The sequence below is a fragment of the Pinus tabuliformis genome, chromosome 9 (genome assembly GCF_031772625.1).
Source record: "Pinus tabuliformis cultivar Carrire ecotype Pingquan chromosome 9, CPIR1, whole genome shotgun sequence".
NCBI classification, from domain to species: domain Eukaryota; kingdom Viridiplantae; phylum Streptophyta; class Pinopsida; order Pinales; family Pinaceae; genus Pinus; species Pinus tabuliformis.
In genome coordinates this window covers 1,331,620,526-1,331,639,503 of record NC_142307.1, presented here as the reverse complement: position 1 = coordinate 1,331,639,503, position 18,978 = coordinate 1,331,620,526, and the positions used below count along the sequence as shown (strand labels likewise).

Below are 18,978 nucleotides of genomic sequence, written 5' to 3'. Positions count from 1 at the left end.
TAGGGCCTCCGTATAAGGCATCTAGACAACATATTTAGGGCCTCCATATAAGGCATTTGGACAGCGTATTTAAGGCATCACTTGACTGTGTAATGGAGCTCCTTTAGATAGTGGATAGGAGCCTTCCCTTGACTGCGGCCGGGGTTCATCTGAACTGCGACTAGGGCATTATACATTTATCCCAATGTATTCTTTTGTGTTTTTTCTTCACCAAAAACCCAAAACATGGAGAGGAGGAGATCACGTAAATAATGTGTTTGAAATGATTTCAAATCCTCTTTTATTTATACTAAAATGTAGATGATGAATAGACATGTCTATTGGGCTTTTGAGCCTACTCAAATTGTTGGTCAGCTTGATAATAATTCCATAATAAAAATAAATTCATAACTTCATAAATACTAATCGGAATCGGATGATCTTTAGATCAATCCTACACCTCTCGACGAGAGGGATCTAATAAAAATATCAACTACCATAAATAAGATGGCCCACATGGAGTTTGGCCCTAGTTGCCTATTTTAACAAGATGCCTTGAAACATGTGGGGGTTTGTGACAAAGGCTTGAATCTCTTTTGCCTCTTCAAAAATAACTCGAATCCACTCAATTTTCTTCCCCATCTTTCTCAACATGAGGTTCAATGAATGTACAACGCAAGGGGTCCAAAAAAGGTGTTGATATTTGCCTTCAATAATTAACTCTGCTGCTCTACACACCGTTGCATTGTCAGTTATTATCTAGACAACATTTTCAGGCCCCACCAATTCAATTGCTTCAATCAAGATGTTAGCAATGAATTGAGAATCTTTCATCTGCCCCTCACAATCCACTGCCTTCAAAAACATTGCCCCATGTGGGCTTTGAGCAATCACATTGATCAAAGGCCTATTTCTTTGATCTTTCCATCCATCAGAAATGATGGACACCTCTGAAATGAGCCATGAATCACGAATAGGGCCTAATTTAGCCTCCAAATCTAACTTTTGAGCACTCAACAATGTGGTGTGTACCTTCTCATATCTAGGGCTCTTGTACCCTCTTGGGGCTTCATTCACTGGTTTTTACCATCTTTGCCCAATAAAGAGATCGCACAAGGTTAAAGGGAAGACCATTTGCATAAATTCATTTGGATACAGTTGCATTTGCTATTTCTCTAGCATCAGTATTAAAACTCTTCTCAAGCGGTCCCAAATTTGACCGCCTTGAACCAACAATTCCATGAGAATGAAGTGGAGGCTTTGATGAAAATGCTCCCAACCTTGTTGGGTGTTTTAAATGGGAGGCAGGATTTGCCTCATTTGCTTTAGCATCTGCCTCGTCTTGTTCTCTATGATATTTTGCAATTTTTACCTCGCTTAAACCATTTCCATTTGCCCCATTCTCTTTTGGTGGGCCACTGCATATTCAAACCCCATTGCCTTTTAACGCAAACAAATGTGCTTTAACCCGTGTCTATGCTCCATTATACTCCTTTTTCCATTCACTGCAAACCCATGCCAATGATCTAGCTCCTTGGATCTTCCCAACAATAGATACATATTTCCAAAGTGGTGAATTTGGATCAACTTTAGGGGTTGATTCAATTTCCTCTGCCACTTCCTCTACCTCATGAATGGTTGAAGTTGAAGTTGCCATGAATGATGATGATGATGATGTAAATGAAACTGAAAAAGAAAATTGACAAATATCATTATATCATATATATTTATTTCAAAAGTTCAAAAGTTAAAACAAGTTACAATTTAGTAATTTGCAACTGTAACATTTTGAAGTTTGAACAAGGAATCAACTACCTACAGAAAACTTATCAACTCCTATCTAGTATCAAGTTTCAACACATGCCTGCTTAGGTACCTGTATAAACTTAATTTGTTTATTATTTGATGTCCTTTGAGACTTGGCAAAAGCAGGTCTATCCTTTCAACAACTAGTTTTTGGCCTTGTGCAAACTCTGTTGTTAAAATGTAAATGCCATTTATGATTTTTTTGCGTTTAATTATCTTCTCTGGTACTCTTCTGAAGAACGCTTTTCAAATTACATGTACACAGACCCTCTGTCTCAATGTTTTTCTATCGTATAAGTGTATGTACATAGTCATGGCTATCCTGCCATTATCTACTTTTGTCATCGTCTTTCCTTTTGGTCACCATCATTACAATACAAATATCCATCAACCCCATTTTGTCATAACATGTGAATATGTGATATACCCATATGTTTTTGTTGGAGCAAATGCTAGACATATTATATAGAAAATGAATATTTACAGAGAGATGAGTAGCTACCTTATTGCAGCCAGAGCCGGAATATAGTATTTAGTCACTGTTATGGTTGTTGAACTCTGAAAAGTTTGTTGTTACGGTTTTTTAAAAATCTGTTGTCAAACTACTATTAATTAGGGCTGAATCCTCTGTTGTTAGTGGTGAAATTGCATATTTTAGTGATGACCTCCTGTTGTTACCATTGCTCAAATGCTACTGTTTGTGCCAAGTCAGTTTCAGATTTCAAATCTGATCAGGGTTCCATATTTCTATTAATAGTTTCTTTCCAACATAATCACAGAGTGTTGGTTAGGCAGCAGGCTTGTAACAATATTTGGAGGAAGCCCAGTTTAAAGGGAAAGGTTGGCAAGAAAAAACAAAACATGCTTTGCATATCTCTCTAGCCTAACAGGTAAATATCAGCAAAGTTATAAGGTCCAAACAGGCACTCATAAGGACATCACAGTGCTATTGCAAATAAGCGATAGAATTTAGAAACTCAACAATTGAAGAAGATCATCATATATTAAAGTGTTAAGAGAGAATTTGGGGCATAAAAAGATAAAGCTTCTTGCTATTAAGTAAAAATTGGGTATATCTGAGCAAATATGATGGGCAATCTAAGCAAATGATGGGCAATGAAACTTGAAAGTGGTAATGAATCCCCGGATGGGCAATGCAATCATACCTCACGGCGTCGTGGTAATGAATCCCCGGATGGGCAATGCAATCATACCTCACGGCGTCGGGCATAGAAGAACAATTCTATCTCGACTCTCAAACAGTTCTGTCTCGACTTGGCTCTCAACTCGACTCTCGAACAATTCTGTCTCGACTTAGCTCTCAACTCGACTCTCGGCGGTGATGAAGAACATTTCTATCTCGAAAATGGCTTCCACGATATCTCTTCACGGTAACCGGGTAATGGCAGCAAGTTGCAATAATGTGTAGTTGTAAGCTGGCAATGCGTAGGTTTAATAATGCATAATTGTTGTAAGTTAGGTTGCGTAGTTGTAAGTTAAAACAAAAAACTAGTTAGCTGCGGAATTCCTCAAAAAATTTCCTTTTTTTTTTACAATTTTATCAATACGTTTTAAATTTTTCCAAATGTGTTCAAATTTGCATAAAAATTTTCCATTTTTTTTAAACCAGCAAGTTTTTTCTACAAAAACGCAGGGTGAAAAAAACCTTCCCGTATCCAAAAAAGAAAGAATAAAAAAAAACCTGGCAAAAAAAGTTTTTCTACCGTTTTGTTCCCGAATCCGAATTTGAAACGGGAAAACACCGTTTTGGGGTTTAGGGTAGCCGTTTCTAGCAACTTAGTCCGGAAGCTGCTATCCCTATCCCTCAACTGCAAGAAATCTCCTCAATCGAATTTTCCTCTTGAGAACTTCACTTCAGAAAATCGATTTCTTGATCTCTCTTGATGTATTTCCAAATGACCCTCAAGTCCCTTCTTATATGTTCCTGTTGGACAACCAACGGCCTAGATTAACTCCTAATCAAAGGTTTAGATCATTTTGACTTGATCTCCATTTTATCTAGAAGATTCACCCATAATTAGATTAATACCCATTAATATTTTAATTTTCCTAAGTTTAGACTTAGAAATCCCATTAAAAATATTAATTATTTTAATATAATCATCTCTAGGTGGAATTTCCCAAAACAGTTTTTAGTTTCTTTGGAATGCGTGTGCCCAAGCCTCCCTACAAAATTTGAGGCCTAGAGCACATTCAATGCTACCCCAAATCAACAACAAATAGGTATCTTAAAAACCTCTGCCAACAAGCTTGAGCCCACTCAATGGGGACCAGAGAATCCAAAATCAAATCAAAGGTTGGAATGCACCAAAGAAGCACCTCTCAAAGGAGGTGAAGGAACGAGATACAGAAAACCAACATGCATAATATCCACCATAGGGAACTAGTGTTTGTCCTGAAGTTCATATTGAGGAATCCACTCTGCTCCTAGAGGTTGGAGAACAAGTTAAGATTTTAGAGGTATCTTCCTTAAAGATGGTTTTCGAAGAATCTCCATCAAGGGGAATGAAGAAACTTGATAAATATGATCAGTTGGACTCCAATAAGAAGGTGGCACTCTCTATGACTCCATGAAATCAGAGATCTGATGTCTGATCTAGAGCTAGTCCCTTAGAAACAATAGGGAGGTGGATTGAGGTTAAAAAAGGAAAAGATTGGGATCAACTTTTGTCATATGATGAGTACGAGTACTTTTTGTACTACATAGGTTATGTATATGTGCCAAGTACTACTCATCATATGTAATTTTAGTAGGGTTCACTAGGAATATTTCTCCTGAATTTATTGAATGCCTCGAAGAATCCACAATACAATATGCCATTTCTTTTCTCATATGAATAGAAGTTCCAATGCCGTTTCTTTTTCTTATGATTAGAAGCGTCCAAGAATCCACAATACAATATGCCATTTCTTTTCTCATATGAATAAAAATTACAATGTCATTTCTTTTCATATGATTAGAAGTTACAATTTTTTTAAGCAAAACAAATCAACAACAAATTTCAAGGTCCTTCAATATTGATTTTGCTTCTTAACTATAATATTTCATCTGATTGCATCTGCAATATAATAACAAACTCAATCTACGTGACCACAGACAACTGTCTATATAAATAATTTGTGATATAGCAAACATGCAAGTATTAATCACTGTTAAAGAAATTATACAAAAAGTTAGAAAATCATCCATCTCCTTTTTCCACAAGGAATTTTCAACTTTAAAGAAGTCACTCTGAGAGACTAAAAATTCTGTCAGACAGCCACCCAGCTCTTATGCAGTGATTGGCTGTACATGGTGATAAAATATAGTATTCAAAGTAAAACTTTTGTAGCAAAACAATCAGACGCAACATAGTCTGTTATAAGTTGGATTTATTCTCCAGCACATCCAATTACTATGCATCTTGTACGATAGAATTTTCATTGGGCAGGGTTTTAAAAAGCTTCACCCGTAAAGCAGCCTGCACAAATATGCTTAAGTCAGTATATGAGACAATTTCTATGCATCCTAGTAGATTCTAAAGATGAAATAAAGTTGAGTAAATTCATGATAACTACCTGTTTGTGTGTTCCAAATTGAATGACATAACCAGGATGTATTCTGATTTTCTTGTTGGAATGAACATGATGCCTCCTACCCTCTTTACTGAAAAGATAACAATTGTTAATTTTTCTGAGAATAGAAGTATTATACCCTCGTTTTGAATAAGAGAAAGACCCGTCTTATCTTCTTCAAACTTACTCTATTATCAAGGTACCATGTTGACTGCCCATATCAGTGAGAAAGAATGCATTATCTTTATGCACAATGGAGGCATGTCTCTCAGACACCTGTTCATCGCAAGAACCAACGGATCAGCCTTTCCTAATCCTGCAACTCTAGTTCGATGAAGTAAATGAAAGCTTCACATCTTGATGGCATAATTACCAGAATCAGAATAAAATGTAATGACCATAACATTGATTGTCAAACTGTAGTGCCAATCATAACTTAAAAGGAAAGTAAATCACTGCTTCAAAAGAAAATACAGCAGAAAAATAGGGCACATCTGGTACAGTTTATGGTGAATTCCATGGATATGGTTGGTACAAGCTTCTTGTTTCTATCCATGTTGTGGGCTTCTAAAGGTTTCTCGAATACAAAAAAGCGGGATGACATGAACTGACCTCTGGATATGGTAGTACTGCTCGTACACCTTCTGAACCACACGCAATACTCCTGACCAGTGCAAAAAAAACTCTTATTTACTAGCCTAGATAATGAATGGAGTAATAACAATGCAAACAAGGTTATCAATTGGATGTAACCATTAACTTCCTTTTTCCTTTTTGTAGAAAGTGGTGTTCCTGTATACCCAATAACAGAAGGCATGTTGTCCTCTTTGCTCAGTCGAATAGCCTTACAAGCACTGCATATATGACTAGGCAACTGGTGCTCTGCATGTAGAAGATACCAACTAAAATAAATTGAAGCCACCAAGATAGTCAGAACAAGCTAGAATGATTAAATTAAAAATGCCTCAATTTGCATGAATACCACATAATCGCTCTATATTATGTAAGTCATCTTATCACTTCACATTCTAAGAGAGAAAAATACATACTCTGCATCAATAGCTTGTTCCATTGCATTGTCATCAGCCAACCATTGTTTCAGTTGGTCATTTGCCTGGCACTCCAAACAAGTAAATTTAGAAGACACTTTGCTTCAACAGCAGTGCTAATAGCTAGATTGCTATGCTACATAGGAAAGGAAAATTAAATTGCTCTTAGGAAAGCAAATCAAGAATCTGAATAGAGATTTTAAATTTGGGAATTGTAAAAGCATTATAGACACAACGTTCAACCAACATACTTTATCAGACAGTCTGCAACTTGGTATCCACCCTTCTAGTTTTGAGCTGCATTCAAAATTATGTCTGTCATAAAGATGAGGGATAAAGTATAGAAAACCTAAAACGAAAACCATGAAAACAGTGAATCGATGACCCAGCATTTATTTAGGGAAAAGTTAATATACTTTCACAAATCAAGATAGGGAAAAATAGAAAATTCACTCTTAGAAATGAAATTAGAGTTGTAGTGGTAACACTTGGAGCAAAAATACAACAAGCCACCAAGGGGAAAGTATAAGGGCATGCATTATTGGAGCCTGTGACACTCTATAATTTTTGTCTTAGAATATTAGTAAGCATAATAAGTTGTTTATGTGTTTCTTACGGAGCTAGTGCAACTGTCATACCTTAAGTGGCAAGGTAACATTCCAAACTCTCAAGATTTCATGCTTACAAGTTTCAACCTACCCTTGGGGCATGACTGAACTTGTACAACGTCTAAGTATCCATTTTATTATTTTCCCAGAAGACCATTAACTTGATGGCCTTGTGGTCGGACAATGGGTCATCTCTTGCCACCTCCCCTCTGTCTATCCACACACCCAATCTTCGATGCAGGAAACCTTTCATTGTACAAACATTTCAGCATTCTCTGGTTGATGGAACTAAGACCAGAGATACATTTATCTATAGGCCTCAATAGGTGTAATATTCCTTTCGGAATATTTTCGTTAAAAATAACTCTGGCAAAATTACTCCATGAAATTAAAAAACACCATAAAATTTTCATAATTTTACACGATAGATATTGCAAGCAAATTAAACAAATTTGCAATAGAACCCAGAAATTACATGAAATGCTGCAAAGTCGGAATTAATACGAGAAAACTCAGCAAAATTCAGCCTTATTATTATATTAAATAACACCAGCTAATGGTCAACAATAGCTATTACATCAATGGAAATGTGATCCTCACTCCAATCCATAGATCTGCTCACAACTGATGCCGATGAAGCTCCGTCAGATTTATGGATGAAATCTCCTCAACAGTGAGTTGGGATTTTGTCCAACACACTAAAAGAAACCCAAAGGTTTTCGTCCTAGGGCTCTTTGATCCTAAAAACCAAAGTTCCCAGAAACTCTCCACAAGAAAATACTCCAAATCCAAGATATGCCCAAATGACTTGCTCCTCATCCTTATAAAGACTTGATGGATCTCTCTCTCCACAAGAAAATACTCCAAATCCAAGATATGCCCAAATGACTTGCTCCTCATCCTTATAAAGACTTGATGGATCTCTCTATAATCTTCTAGAAGCACTTATTTATTACTTTATTTCCATTCTAGAAGCTCCTCCCCTTAACTTTTATTTTATATAAGTGACTTTTTATTTTATTTAAGACACTTTTTAATCCCGAAAAATGGTAAATCTGCCTCTATGATCTCTCTAGCCACTGAAAGTCACTTTTCATCATCCCATCCTATAGATCTCTTTATTCTGGTTCAAAGGAGCTATTACACTAAGGTGTTCCTCCAAATAATCCTTCCCAAATGAAGTTTAGTGTATTTAATTAAAATATGTTGACAATATCCTCGTTTTACGAGAATCGTTAGAATGCCACAGAACGAAGAGCAACCTGTGAAAATTCCTTGAAATGCAGCAACTTGAATTTATTCTTCTAATGATTAATTATGCAGTTTATTTTGTTACAACAAAATAACGAATAAATCACATTGCAATTTCTTCACCATAAAAATATTGCGGAAAATAAAAACAGATATTGAGAAAATAGAGCGCACACAATAAATTTGACACCATTATTTTTGGACAAATATCCCTAGAAAAACCCAATGTGGGAAACCGGTGTATAGATGAAACTGGTGCAGCAGAGGAGGGTTTTATTATTATTACGCAGCAATGAAAATTGCAAGTACAAATCTGGATGCCAACCTGGGAATCCTCTGCAAATAATCTCACCAAAATTGTCAAAGGAAATTTTCCCCCCTCCACAAGCAATCTGACTACAAACTGACCACTCGAATTTGGCTATCCAAGGCCCCTACGCGAGCCCCTACATAGATGTTGCACAAGTTGTAACTCACACTACCTGAATCTTCCTCTTAGTAAGACATCCTTCTTGTTGTTGTTGTTGGAGGTGACTCTCCGGTACTCTAGAAAATTATCTCAACCTTCGGCACCTGAATCGGCCTCCTCCTCAACCAAATCAAACCGCCCTCTGAAGCTTCTTGCACAGTCCCTGTGCTTCCCTAGTGGAATAAATCGACCTCTTGCTGCTGCCTCTCCCGAACTGGAATCTCCTTTGGAATTCACTTCTGCTGCTCCCTCTCTGTCTCTGCATCCCTTCTAGCTCGAACTCTTCTTCCCTGTTCAATCTCTGCAACTTGATAGCTCAATATACCAAGGAACTTGACCTCTCAATTGTCTCTTCTCCATCCGCATCGAGTTTCTATTATAATCTCTCGTTGGTGAACCAAAGACCATGATTAGATCCCCATCAATGATTAAGATCATCTCAAACTCAATTCGTGTGAGTTTCTAGAGCATTCTCACTTTTCTCAATTAATTCCCTTTAATTAATTGATTTTCCTAAGTTAGACTTAAGCATTTTTTAATTATAGATCAATTGATTTAATTGAGTTGTTTTTGGGTGTTTTCTCTTCAAAAATTTTCTGGGTTTTGGAGATCTTGTGTTTCTTAGCCTCTCTGACCAAAGTCGAGACTAGAACACATGTTCGATGCTACAAAAACTAACACTCCCTCTTAGCAAGGAAGGTGTTTCTCCCATAACATTTTCCCTCACGCTACTGATGTCTGACATCTATGACAAACTGCCACTGCCCACCAACTACTGCGCATACTCTAATTCATCTGCCACTATGTAGCTAAAACATCCTGCATATGCGTTGTTGTTGTTGGCACTACACTGTGCCAACTCTTCCCTGTGCTGCATTTGATCTCATATTGTTGTTGTTGCTCTAACTACTGCAACTGAGAACTAAAAATTTGAATCAACAATCTATGGATTGGCTCTGCAACTGTCTTCGGAGTTTCTAACTGCAACTAGCCTCTGCACTATCCACTGAGTAACTGTCTGCACTACAACTGCTCTGCGCCCCTCAACATTTGATTGCAACTAGGTCTGCAACTATCACTCAAGATCTGCCTACGCCATCCTAAACACTGATCCATCTACTACTGAATATTGTGGGCCATGTTGAGATTTCGTAGCTTGGGAGGTACTCCAAGCCCTAGGGTTCGGGGTTTGGAGATTGGAGCACCACAAAAGTGATTTGTGGGCTTAGAACCCAAGGTGTGGGCTTTGCACCCAAGTTGGTGGGTGTGGAACCCTAAGCCATTTGAGTGATTTGACACATGGAGATGTTAGAGGACCCTTAGAGGAGAAAGGGGCAGTGAAAATCACTCAAATATGAGGTGTCTATGATGAGATATTAATTTTTATATATTGTTGCTGGGTTTTGTGGCACATAAGTCAGGTCGGCTTGGTGTGTTGGTGTGCCACAAGACATGTTTGTTGACACCACATGAAGCCCTTGTGAAAGATACAAATACAAGGTGAGTTGGAGATCATTTAGCACATCCAATATGCATCAAAACAGAACCAATACATCTTTGAGGCAGCCGCCAATAGAAGAGGACAAGGTGTGGGAACACGTGACTAGTTTAGATCTGTTTTTTGTCTCCATTGCAGGTCTGAGTCATTGTAGGGGTCGCATAACTTGAGGGAGTTTTGGGTCTATTTTTTATGGCATAATTTGTGTGAACAACCTCTATCTTACAGGCCACAGGGATTTGGTTCATTATAGGCGGGCAAAAGGTTGTTTTGGAAGCTCATTTGGTAGTCGCAGACTTGTACCTAGCATGGGAGAAGGGTCGAGCCCTATATCATTGCCTAGAATGGTGCCATAAGGCCTTAGGAGGGTCGGTAACTCTCGTAGAAGGTAACATTTCGGGGCAAAAATAAGACAAAGGTGGGCCGCAACTGTTGAGGAGGTTTTGGGAGGACAAACAAAGAGTTGGAGCAGAGTGACATCAACCCTAACCAAAATGAGAACCTACAACAGAAGGACAAACTCGGAACAGAGTTATGTATTGGTGTATTTGAGGTTGTTTTGGTGCTAGTGGATGAGGTCCTAGTTTTGACATTTGTAATGGACACTCGTGGTTTGTTGGAGGTGTTACCACTCAATCTAGCAAGGGTCCTAAGAGGGGTTCCAAGAGGCAACTACTACACCAAATAGCAACAATGGGACAAGGATCCATTGTCACCTTAGTCGATGTCCCCTGCTCTTTACGGACTTTCGCCGATGGGAGGAGTCCCAATATGAAGGAAATCACTATGAATGATAAGTCAATGATTGGATAAGCAGTGATTTCTAGAGCCCATTCATAGGTGAGACTCAAATGAAAAGGTTTGCTTGCTTTAGAAGCAAGGTGTGGGGCTCTCCAAGAAAGGCTCAAAGGAGGCCTAGACCTAGGGATTAGAGTTATTTTGATTGATAAGGGATGCCCTAGACCTAGGATTCCTAAGGGAAGAAGGCTTTCTAGGTGGCCTTAAAAAATAATGAATAATGAGGGTATGGGACCACAAAGAAGTCCAAGAGGCCCCAAACAAAGTCTAGGATTTCAAGTGAAACTTTAAACAAAAGATCTAAACCAAGCAACGGAGTGTTAGTTTTTGTAGCATTGGATGTGTTCTAACCTTGAAATTTTGTGGAGAGGATAGAATACATGAGATCTCCAAAACCCAAAAATCGTTTCTGGAAATTCTGCATAGAAATGACTTAATTAGACTATTAGCCAGTTTTTAAATATTTCCTAAATCTAAACTTAGGGAATATGGTTAATTAATCATAATTCATTATGTCAAGGTGTGAATGTTCTAGAAACTCACACGGATCGACTTCAAGATGATCCTAGCCATCGATTAAAATTTAATCTTGGTGGTTGGAGTCCCAATAGAGGATTATAAGAAGAAGTCGATAGGAACTTGGAGAGAACACTTGAGAAGTTCAATTTCATGAGCAAATCGATTTCCAGAGTAGCGGCAGTTAGTTGCCAAAGAGAGCGGAAGTGAGAACAAAGCAGTGATAAAGGGGCAGGGGCGGTGAAATCGAAGGAAGGATTCCAGTTCCGGTGAGTGCATTTGCAGAGAGGCAAGTGAGCCACAATGAGGCTGATGCAGAGCAGTGCAGCAACCTCTAGAGGCGATTTCGAAACTACTGGGGAAAAGCAGAGTTTCAGTGTAAGAAGTCGAGCAGAGGTCCCAGAGGCCAGGAGAGATATTTTCCCAAGCAGCAGCAGACCAGGTGGCTTGAGGAGAAGCTAATTCGAGTTGAGTGCAGAAGAGACTATGTTAGGGTGATGCAGTAGCTGTGCAAAGCCAGTTTGGATGACTGAACTTGAGATGAATTTTCGTGTGGAGTGAGGAATTTCCTCACTAGATTTTCTTGCCAATTTTTCTCTATAGGATTGCTAGTTTCGGCATCCAGTTGTACTCGGATTATTTCATTGTTGCTTAATATTAAAACCCTCAGTTGTCGCACCGGTTTTCCCAAGTTGGGTTTTTCTGGGGACATTTGTCCAAAATAACTGTTATTTTATGTGTGTGCAAGCATTTCTTCTAGCATTTATTCTTCCACAATTTTATTTGTGTAGGTCGCAATGTGCTTTATTTAGTGTTTGTTGCAGCAAACAGTAAATAAATTGTTAAATTTAATTAACAATTAATTTCCATTTGCTGCAATATGATTCAGGTTTCTGAATTTTCAAAGGGACAAGAAGAGGATCAATGAAACATGGATTTCGCTTGAATTGTAATGAAATGACCCTTGAGGAAGCCACTAACCAAGGAAAGCTAGGAACAAGAACGATTTTGGAGCTAGGGCTTGGGATATCTCCAAATCTAGCCGTGGAAAATGCTTCAAAATTTGTGAGAACCAAGAGAAAACACCAGTGCAGGTTCAGTTCTACTCGCTCTCAAAATGGATGGCTCAAATGAATTTTGCTTGATGCCCTAGGAGACCTCTAAGGTTAGGGCTTAGAGAGTTTAGAAAAGGGGAACTAAAAATTCATTGAGGTGATCATCAAGACAAGGATTAGTTCCTATCCAATTGGAAGAATGAAGTCGAGAATAATATTTGATTTTAGACCATTTGCTTCATCAAGGAGTCCAATATGCAACTTCGCTAGTGTAGGAGGTGGTAGTTAGACTATACAAGGAATTTACATTGTTTGCAAAACTAGATGGAGTTTCAAGGTTGAATCTTTCAAAGATAACCCCTAGGAACATTCACTCTTGTTGCCCAATGAATAACGCATGCAATAGATCAAGACTACCAAGTGATTCAAGATTTTCACATAAATTTAGAGCACAAACAACTTCATGATACAGTATTCCATACATTATACATATAATGAAAATTTCACATAAAAGATAAACTTACATGGCCGAAAGAGTATATCCATTCATCATATTTGCAAGAGAAAAGCTCCAAGATAGAATAGAAACAATCCAAACATCAAAATGCATTAAAGATCCTCCAATTCGTCCCTCAATAGGTAGTGTGAAATTCTCAAGAAGAGAAAGATACAAATCCAAGTGATGATGAGGAATGAAATGAACCTCTCATCAACATATATGATCCTCCAAGTGATTCGACTTGCCTAATTAGGCCTAATGATGCCCCTACAATAAAAATAATGTGCAAAATAACATCCTTTTGGTGACAAGCCCACCAAATAGCTCCATAATATGAAAAATAGCCTCTCAAGAGGGCCAAAATGATAATACAATCGCTAGGAGGGTCGTTGGAAGGCCTAGCGAAGTCCCTCATGTGCCATGATAAATAGGAGGGATCCAATGACGGTGATGAAGGGGGTGGCCCCTTGATCTCCAAGCAAATGACCTTTGGTGCTCCCAAGTGGTTTCGGGGGCACAGAAGCATCCCCATGGGTCTCCAACTGAATCGAACAAGCATGTATCCAATCTTCAAGGGCTAGAACAATGATGCAAGCTCTCCCTTGCCTCCAATGGTGAGACAAAACCCCAACTGTGTGAAAATTTCACTACTAAAATCCTATTGCAGCGATTGGAATTAATTCTTCTAACTATTAATTAAATTAGCAGATTATTGCTATGGCAACAACGAATCAATCACACTGCAATCTTCACAAATAAAAACTATTGCAGAAGATAAAATGGAAACTGAGAAAATACTGGCACACACATACAAATTTATGACACAATTATTTTTGGACAAAAGTCCCTAGAAAAACCCAACTTGGGAAAACTGGTGCCATCACTGAGGGTTTTTATTATTAAGCAACAATGAGAAATTATGAGTACAATAGATATCGCCAAACTAGCGAATCTATCGAAGAGAAATATTGGCAAAAATTCTCTAAGGGAAATTACCCTTTGTCCGAGCAATCCCGACACTTTCTAACCTCTGAAAAGCTAGTCGTACAATCAGCTCTACGCAGGCCCTCCGTCACCCTAGCACAGACACTTTCATGCTCTTCCTGAATCAGCTGCCAATATATCCATCTTGCCTGCTGATGACTGAGAAACTGTCTCTCCAGCACTCTAGAAACACTTCCCAACCTCTAGAACTGAAAACAAGCTTATCTCCAGCAAAATCGAATTGCCCTCTTGAGGCTTTGCACTGCCTCTGCGCAACATCCTAGAGAAAATTTCGACTTCCTGTTTCTGACTCTCCAGAACTAGAAAACTTCCTCTGGAATCACTATCTCTGCCCCTCTCTATCTCTGCTTCCCTGTGAAATTTTTTGAATCTACACATCAGAAATCCTACTGTAATCACTGGTTTATCATCTCCTACTTGTTATTACATTCAACAAGTTATTTAATTTATAAATAGTGATGAAAAACACTACTGCAGACTACACTGACATACAGATCATAAACTAAAAATATATGAGACAAACACACAAGGGACACCGTTATTTTTGGACAACATGTCCCCGAAAAATCCAATGCGGGAAAACCAATGCAATAGATAGAGGGTTTTATTATTAAGCAAGAAGAATCTGAGTACAACAGGTTTCCTCTCACACCGGCTAACCTTTCAAAGACATCACGGCAACAAGAAATACATACGAGGGTTTACCTCATTCTCCAAGTCACAATTGATCCACCAAGCGGCCTAACTCCGGCAAACACTGCGAAATCCCAGCGCAATCACTGCTTGGGCCAGCATCTTGCCTCTAGGAGACTGTGTCACCCCTTCTGTTGGATCAATTTGTTGGAGGAAGACTGTTGTTCAGCCCTCCCGGCTCAGAACCTCGCTTCTCCAGCAAAATCTCGGACTTCTAACGAATACTCTGCACTGCCACTACAAGAGACCCTCCTGGCCTGCGTCAGCACTGCGTGAGCCCCTTCCTGGGCTGCGTAGGCCTCTGCGTTGCCTCTCTGCCATGTACTCTTTGGCTCAGAACTTCTTTCCGATCCAAATCTCTGCTTCTGCACCTCTCATTGCAACTCAGATCATTTGTTCGATTTTCTCAGCGAACCACGCCCTAGAAAAATTGAACTGACTGATCACTTGGTGTGGTCTCCAACTGACCCTCAAGCCTCCTCTTATACTTTTCCTGTTGATGAATCAACAGTCGAGATTAAGTCCCTAATCAACGACTAAGATTAAAACAGACTTGATCCTCATCTCTTAGAAGCTTCTCACCCATATTTTTATTAATACCCATTAATATTTTTATTTTCCTAAGTTTAGACTTAGGAACCCCATTAAAAATATTAATTATTTCAATAACTCACAATCCCGGTGGAATTTCACCAAACGATTTTTGGGTCTTGGAGATCTCATGAATTCTAGCCCCTCCACAAAATTTCGGAGCTAGAGCACCTCCGATGCTACCCAAAATCAACATTCCCTTCTCTGGATAGAACTCTTTCGACAATTGTTGCTGCTCTCTAGATAAATCAAACTGCCCAAGGAAATTGATCTCAAGTCTCAAAACTGTTTCTCCATCTATGCATCGACTTCTTATAATATCACTATTGGACTCCCATGGCCAAGATTAAAACTTAATTGATGGCTGAAATTATTTCCTAGTCGATTTGTGTGAGTTTCTAGATGATTCACACCTTTCTCAATTAATACTAATTAATCAACCACTTTTCCTAAGTTTAGACTTAGGAACTATTTAAAAATGGGCTAATAATATAATTGAGACACTTCTATGTGGAATTTCCAAAAACAATTTCTGGGTTATGGAGAACTCCTGTGTTTTAGCCTCCCCACAAAGTCTCGAAACTAGAACACCTCCGATGCTACAACAAAAACTAACACTCCCTCTTAGCAAGGAAGGTGTTCTAGTGTTGCACTGCTACAACACCTTGTCTCTGTATCACCCTCTGTCACGCTGTTGATGTTTGGCCTGTTGGGAAATCAAGGAGTTGACAGTTAAAAGACTTCCCTTATTAATGACATTAACTTGTGATGTTTTCATTATTAGTAATAGATTTTTTAATTATCTTTTCTTATCATCAAGATTAATGCCAAGCAACAAATAGAAGAGAACACAATATATAGGCACGATGCCAGGGCAAAACCCCCCTCGAGGGGAAACCCAGTCACAAATTCTTCCTTTGGTAGATTCAAAAGATGAGACGACCAAGACCCTTACAATCTAGACCCAAGACATCCTCCATCCATCAAGTCAACCTTGTCATTCTTCAGTTCTATAGCTCCTGTAGCAGTCATTCATCTTCACATTTTGATCCTTTGAAGAGATTACTTTTGCACCTAATCCGAGCTCCTTCATCCACTGTGATAGCAACATTATAATAGCATCGAGACATAAACGAACTGTGGAAGCATAGCACTGAAATGAGGGAGTATAATACCGAACTGTAGGAGGCCTAACATCGATCTGTGGGAGCATGGAGATCATCTTCATGCCCTATCCAAACTCCTTGAAATGACACCGAAATGTTTTTCCCTTATCTGAACTTGTAGCACTGAAACTTGTGCTCCGAAATCCTGATCCAAAAATTTGTGTTAGTAATGCAAAGTCCTCATCCTTATATATATCGTTGTTTGTCCATAAATGAGCCGACATGATAATTTGAAGAGTAGTGTCACTATTTTTGGGCCGACATGAGTTCTCTTGAGGGTTGTTGACTTGAAGAGGATTCTTTTGAAGCCGACAGCAAGGAGACCTTGACAGAGGACAAGTCTTCAAACAAAAATTGACTTTGACAATTAACCTAAAGCCTTCAATGGAGGCTTGACCTATGACATTTGACCCAAGCATGAAATCCATGCTTTAATAAGTCAAATAAAATAATAATAAAATTCTTTTTGCTTTTCTTTTGACAAATATATTACATTTTACTTTAAGTACAATAATGAAGACCGAAACTAGTTACATTTTCCAACACTCCCTCTTAAATAGGGAGGTATTCATATTTACATATAGTCAAAGAGGTACATGGAAGATCTCAACACATCATCTATGAAGAAGTTTAGGCTCCACAATGCCATGGACTAGATTCCTAACCAGGGCAATCTATCCATTGGTCTCTCAACAATTTAGGCACAACAATGTCACAGACTAGATTCCTGACTAGGGCAATCTATCCGGATGGGAATAAAATGGACTCAAGCTTTCAACATTTCTAGGTACCCTAAGGCTTACTTGCTAACTATCAACCCAGAGATCCAGGTGCATGTCAGAGTTCAATGACCAATGCCATCCTTCCAACTTCCGGACCTAGACATCAACACAGAGTGCCAGCCAGATGTCCTCGACAATGCTTCACACGCAAAGGCTCAACACTCCTTGATCCAGCAAATCAAGGATAACCAATCTCACCTAATCAAACTAATTGGTAACCAGCAGGCTATCAAAACCTTCGAGAGATTCACTTGTAAAAACACCACCCCAATCAATAATGTACATAATCAAATACAAACCTCTGGGGTCTTCCAAACAACTTGATGTTGCTTCTCAACTTTCCATAGTAGGACTATCAACTGAATCTTTTGAAAAAATATTCCTCAATCATACACTTTTCTTTCCTACTTCATATGCAACAACATATTCTTCAATCGGATCCTTCTTTCCTTCTTTCAGCAACACCTCAAAACGCATTCTCCAATTTCCTTCTCCTATTCATGGCCTTCACTAAAACTTACGGCTGTTAGTCCCGGTCTAGTGCATGACACATGAAGTAGAGAACCATATTTGTCACTCCCTCTTAACCATATCTGTCACTCCCTCACTACGATTTTATACATATCCTAAATTTTATACATCAGCTTCAACAATCAAAATCAATCACAGCTTAATCAACAACATGACTAGTATCTACTAGGGTTTGATGTAACCCTAGATTTCTTAATTCCGCAATCTCAACAATAGATTCCAGATTGTCATATCACACATACGAGAGAATTTAACTACTATTGATTTGGGGTAGCAACAAATGTGCTCTAGGCTTCAAATTTTGTAAGGAGACTTGGGCACATGCATTCCAAAGAACCCAGAAACCGTTTTGGGAAATCCCACCTAGAGACGATTATATCAAAATAATTAATATTTTTAATGGAGTTCCTAAGTCTAAACTTGGGAAAATTAAAATATTAATGGGTATTAATCTAATTGTGGGCGAATCTTCTAGATAAGATGGAGATCAAGTCAAAATGATTTGAGCCTTTGATTAGGAGCTAATATAGGTCGTTGATTGTCCAACGGGAAGATATACGAAGGGGCTTGAGGGTCATTTGGAAAATACAACAAGAGAGATCAAGAAATCAATTTTATGAAGTGACAAGTTCTCAAGAGGAAAAATCGATTGAGAAAATCTCTTGCAGTAGAGGGGCAGTGAGAATTCAGAAGAAGGAATTTCCGAAGAGTACGAGGCAGAGGGAGGACAGAAAGACGTCCAAAGAGAGGCTAACATTGGCCCACGCAGTGCTGACGCAGAGGCAACGCAGTCCTTGAGGGGAAGTCGAGTTTCCTACTAAGGGAAGTTGAATTTAGTTGCGGGAAGCCGGGGTGTGAGTCCGGGAGGCAGAGTATCGATTTTCTCAGCCAGCAGAAGATCTAGAAGAGGGGCAGCATAATATCTAGCAAGGGTGACGCGGGAACTACCGGGAGTGACGCAGTTTTGCGTAGAGGCCACGTAGAGGGTGATGCAGAGCCTCTAGTTCAGTAGGATCAGTCACTAATTCTCCTCGTGACAGGGTGAGATCATTTCGGCAATCTTTTGTCCAGTATTCTCTCTGTATTGGATTGCTAGTTGAGCATCC

At 38.8% G+C, this 18,978-nt stretch overlaps 1 protein-coding gene across 5 annotated transcripts in view; it reads right to left on the bottom strand.

The window, feature by feature from the left end:
- Positions 1-4,912: 4,912 nt before the first annotated feature.
- LOC149153430 (zeaxanthin epoxidase, chloroplastic-like) overlaps positions 4,913-18,978 on the bottom strand; it is a 230,511-nt gene continuing 216,445 nt past the window's right edge. For 4 of the 5 annotated variants that reach the window (XM_089440859.1, XM_089440862.1, XM_089440861.1 and 1 more), the window contains 7 exons: positions 6,662-6,707; positions 6,411-6,475; positions 6,162-6,263; positions 5,974-6,025; positions 5,549-5,637; positions 5,365-5,452; positions 4,913-5,267 (listed from right to left, as the gene is read on the bottom strand). In XM_089440859.1, coding sequence (XP_089296985.1) covers positions 5,202-5,267; positions 5,365-5,452; positions 5,549-5,637; positions 5,974-6,025; positions 6,162-6,263; positions 6,411-6,475; positions 6,662-6,707 — 508 coding nt within the window. In that variant the 3' untranslated portion in view covers positions 4,913-5,201. Of the gene's footprint in view, positions 5,268-5,364; positions 5,453-5,548; positions 5,638-5,973; positions 6,026-6,161; positions 6,264-6,410; positions 6,476-6,661; positions 6,708-18,978 lie in introns of those variants that run through there. The other variant, XR_016262920.1, reaches the window with a different exon arrangement.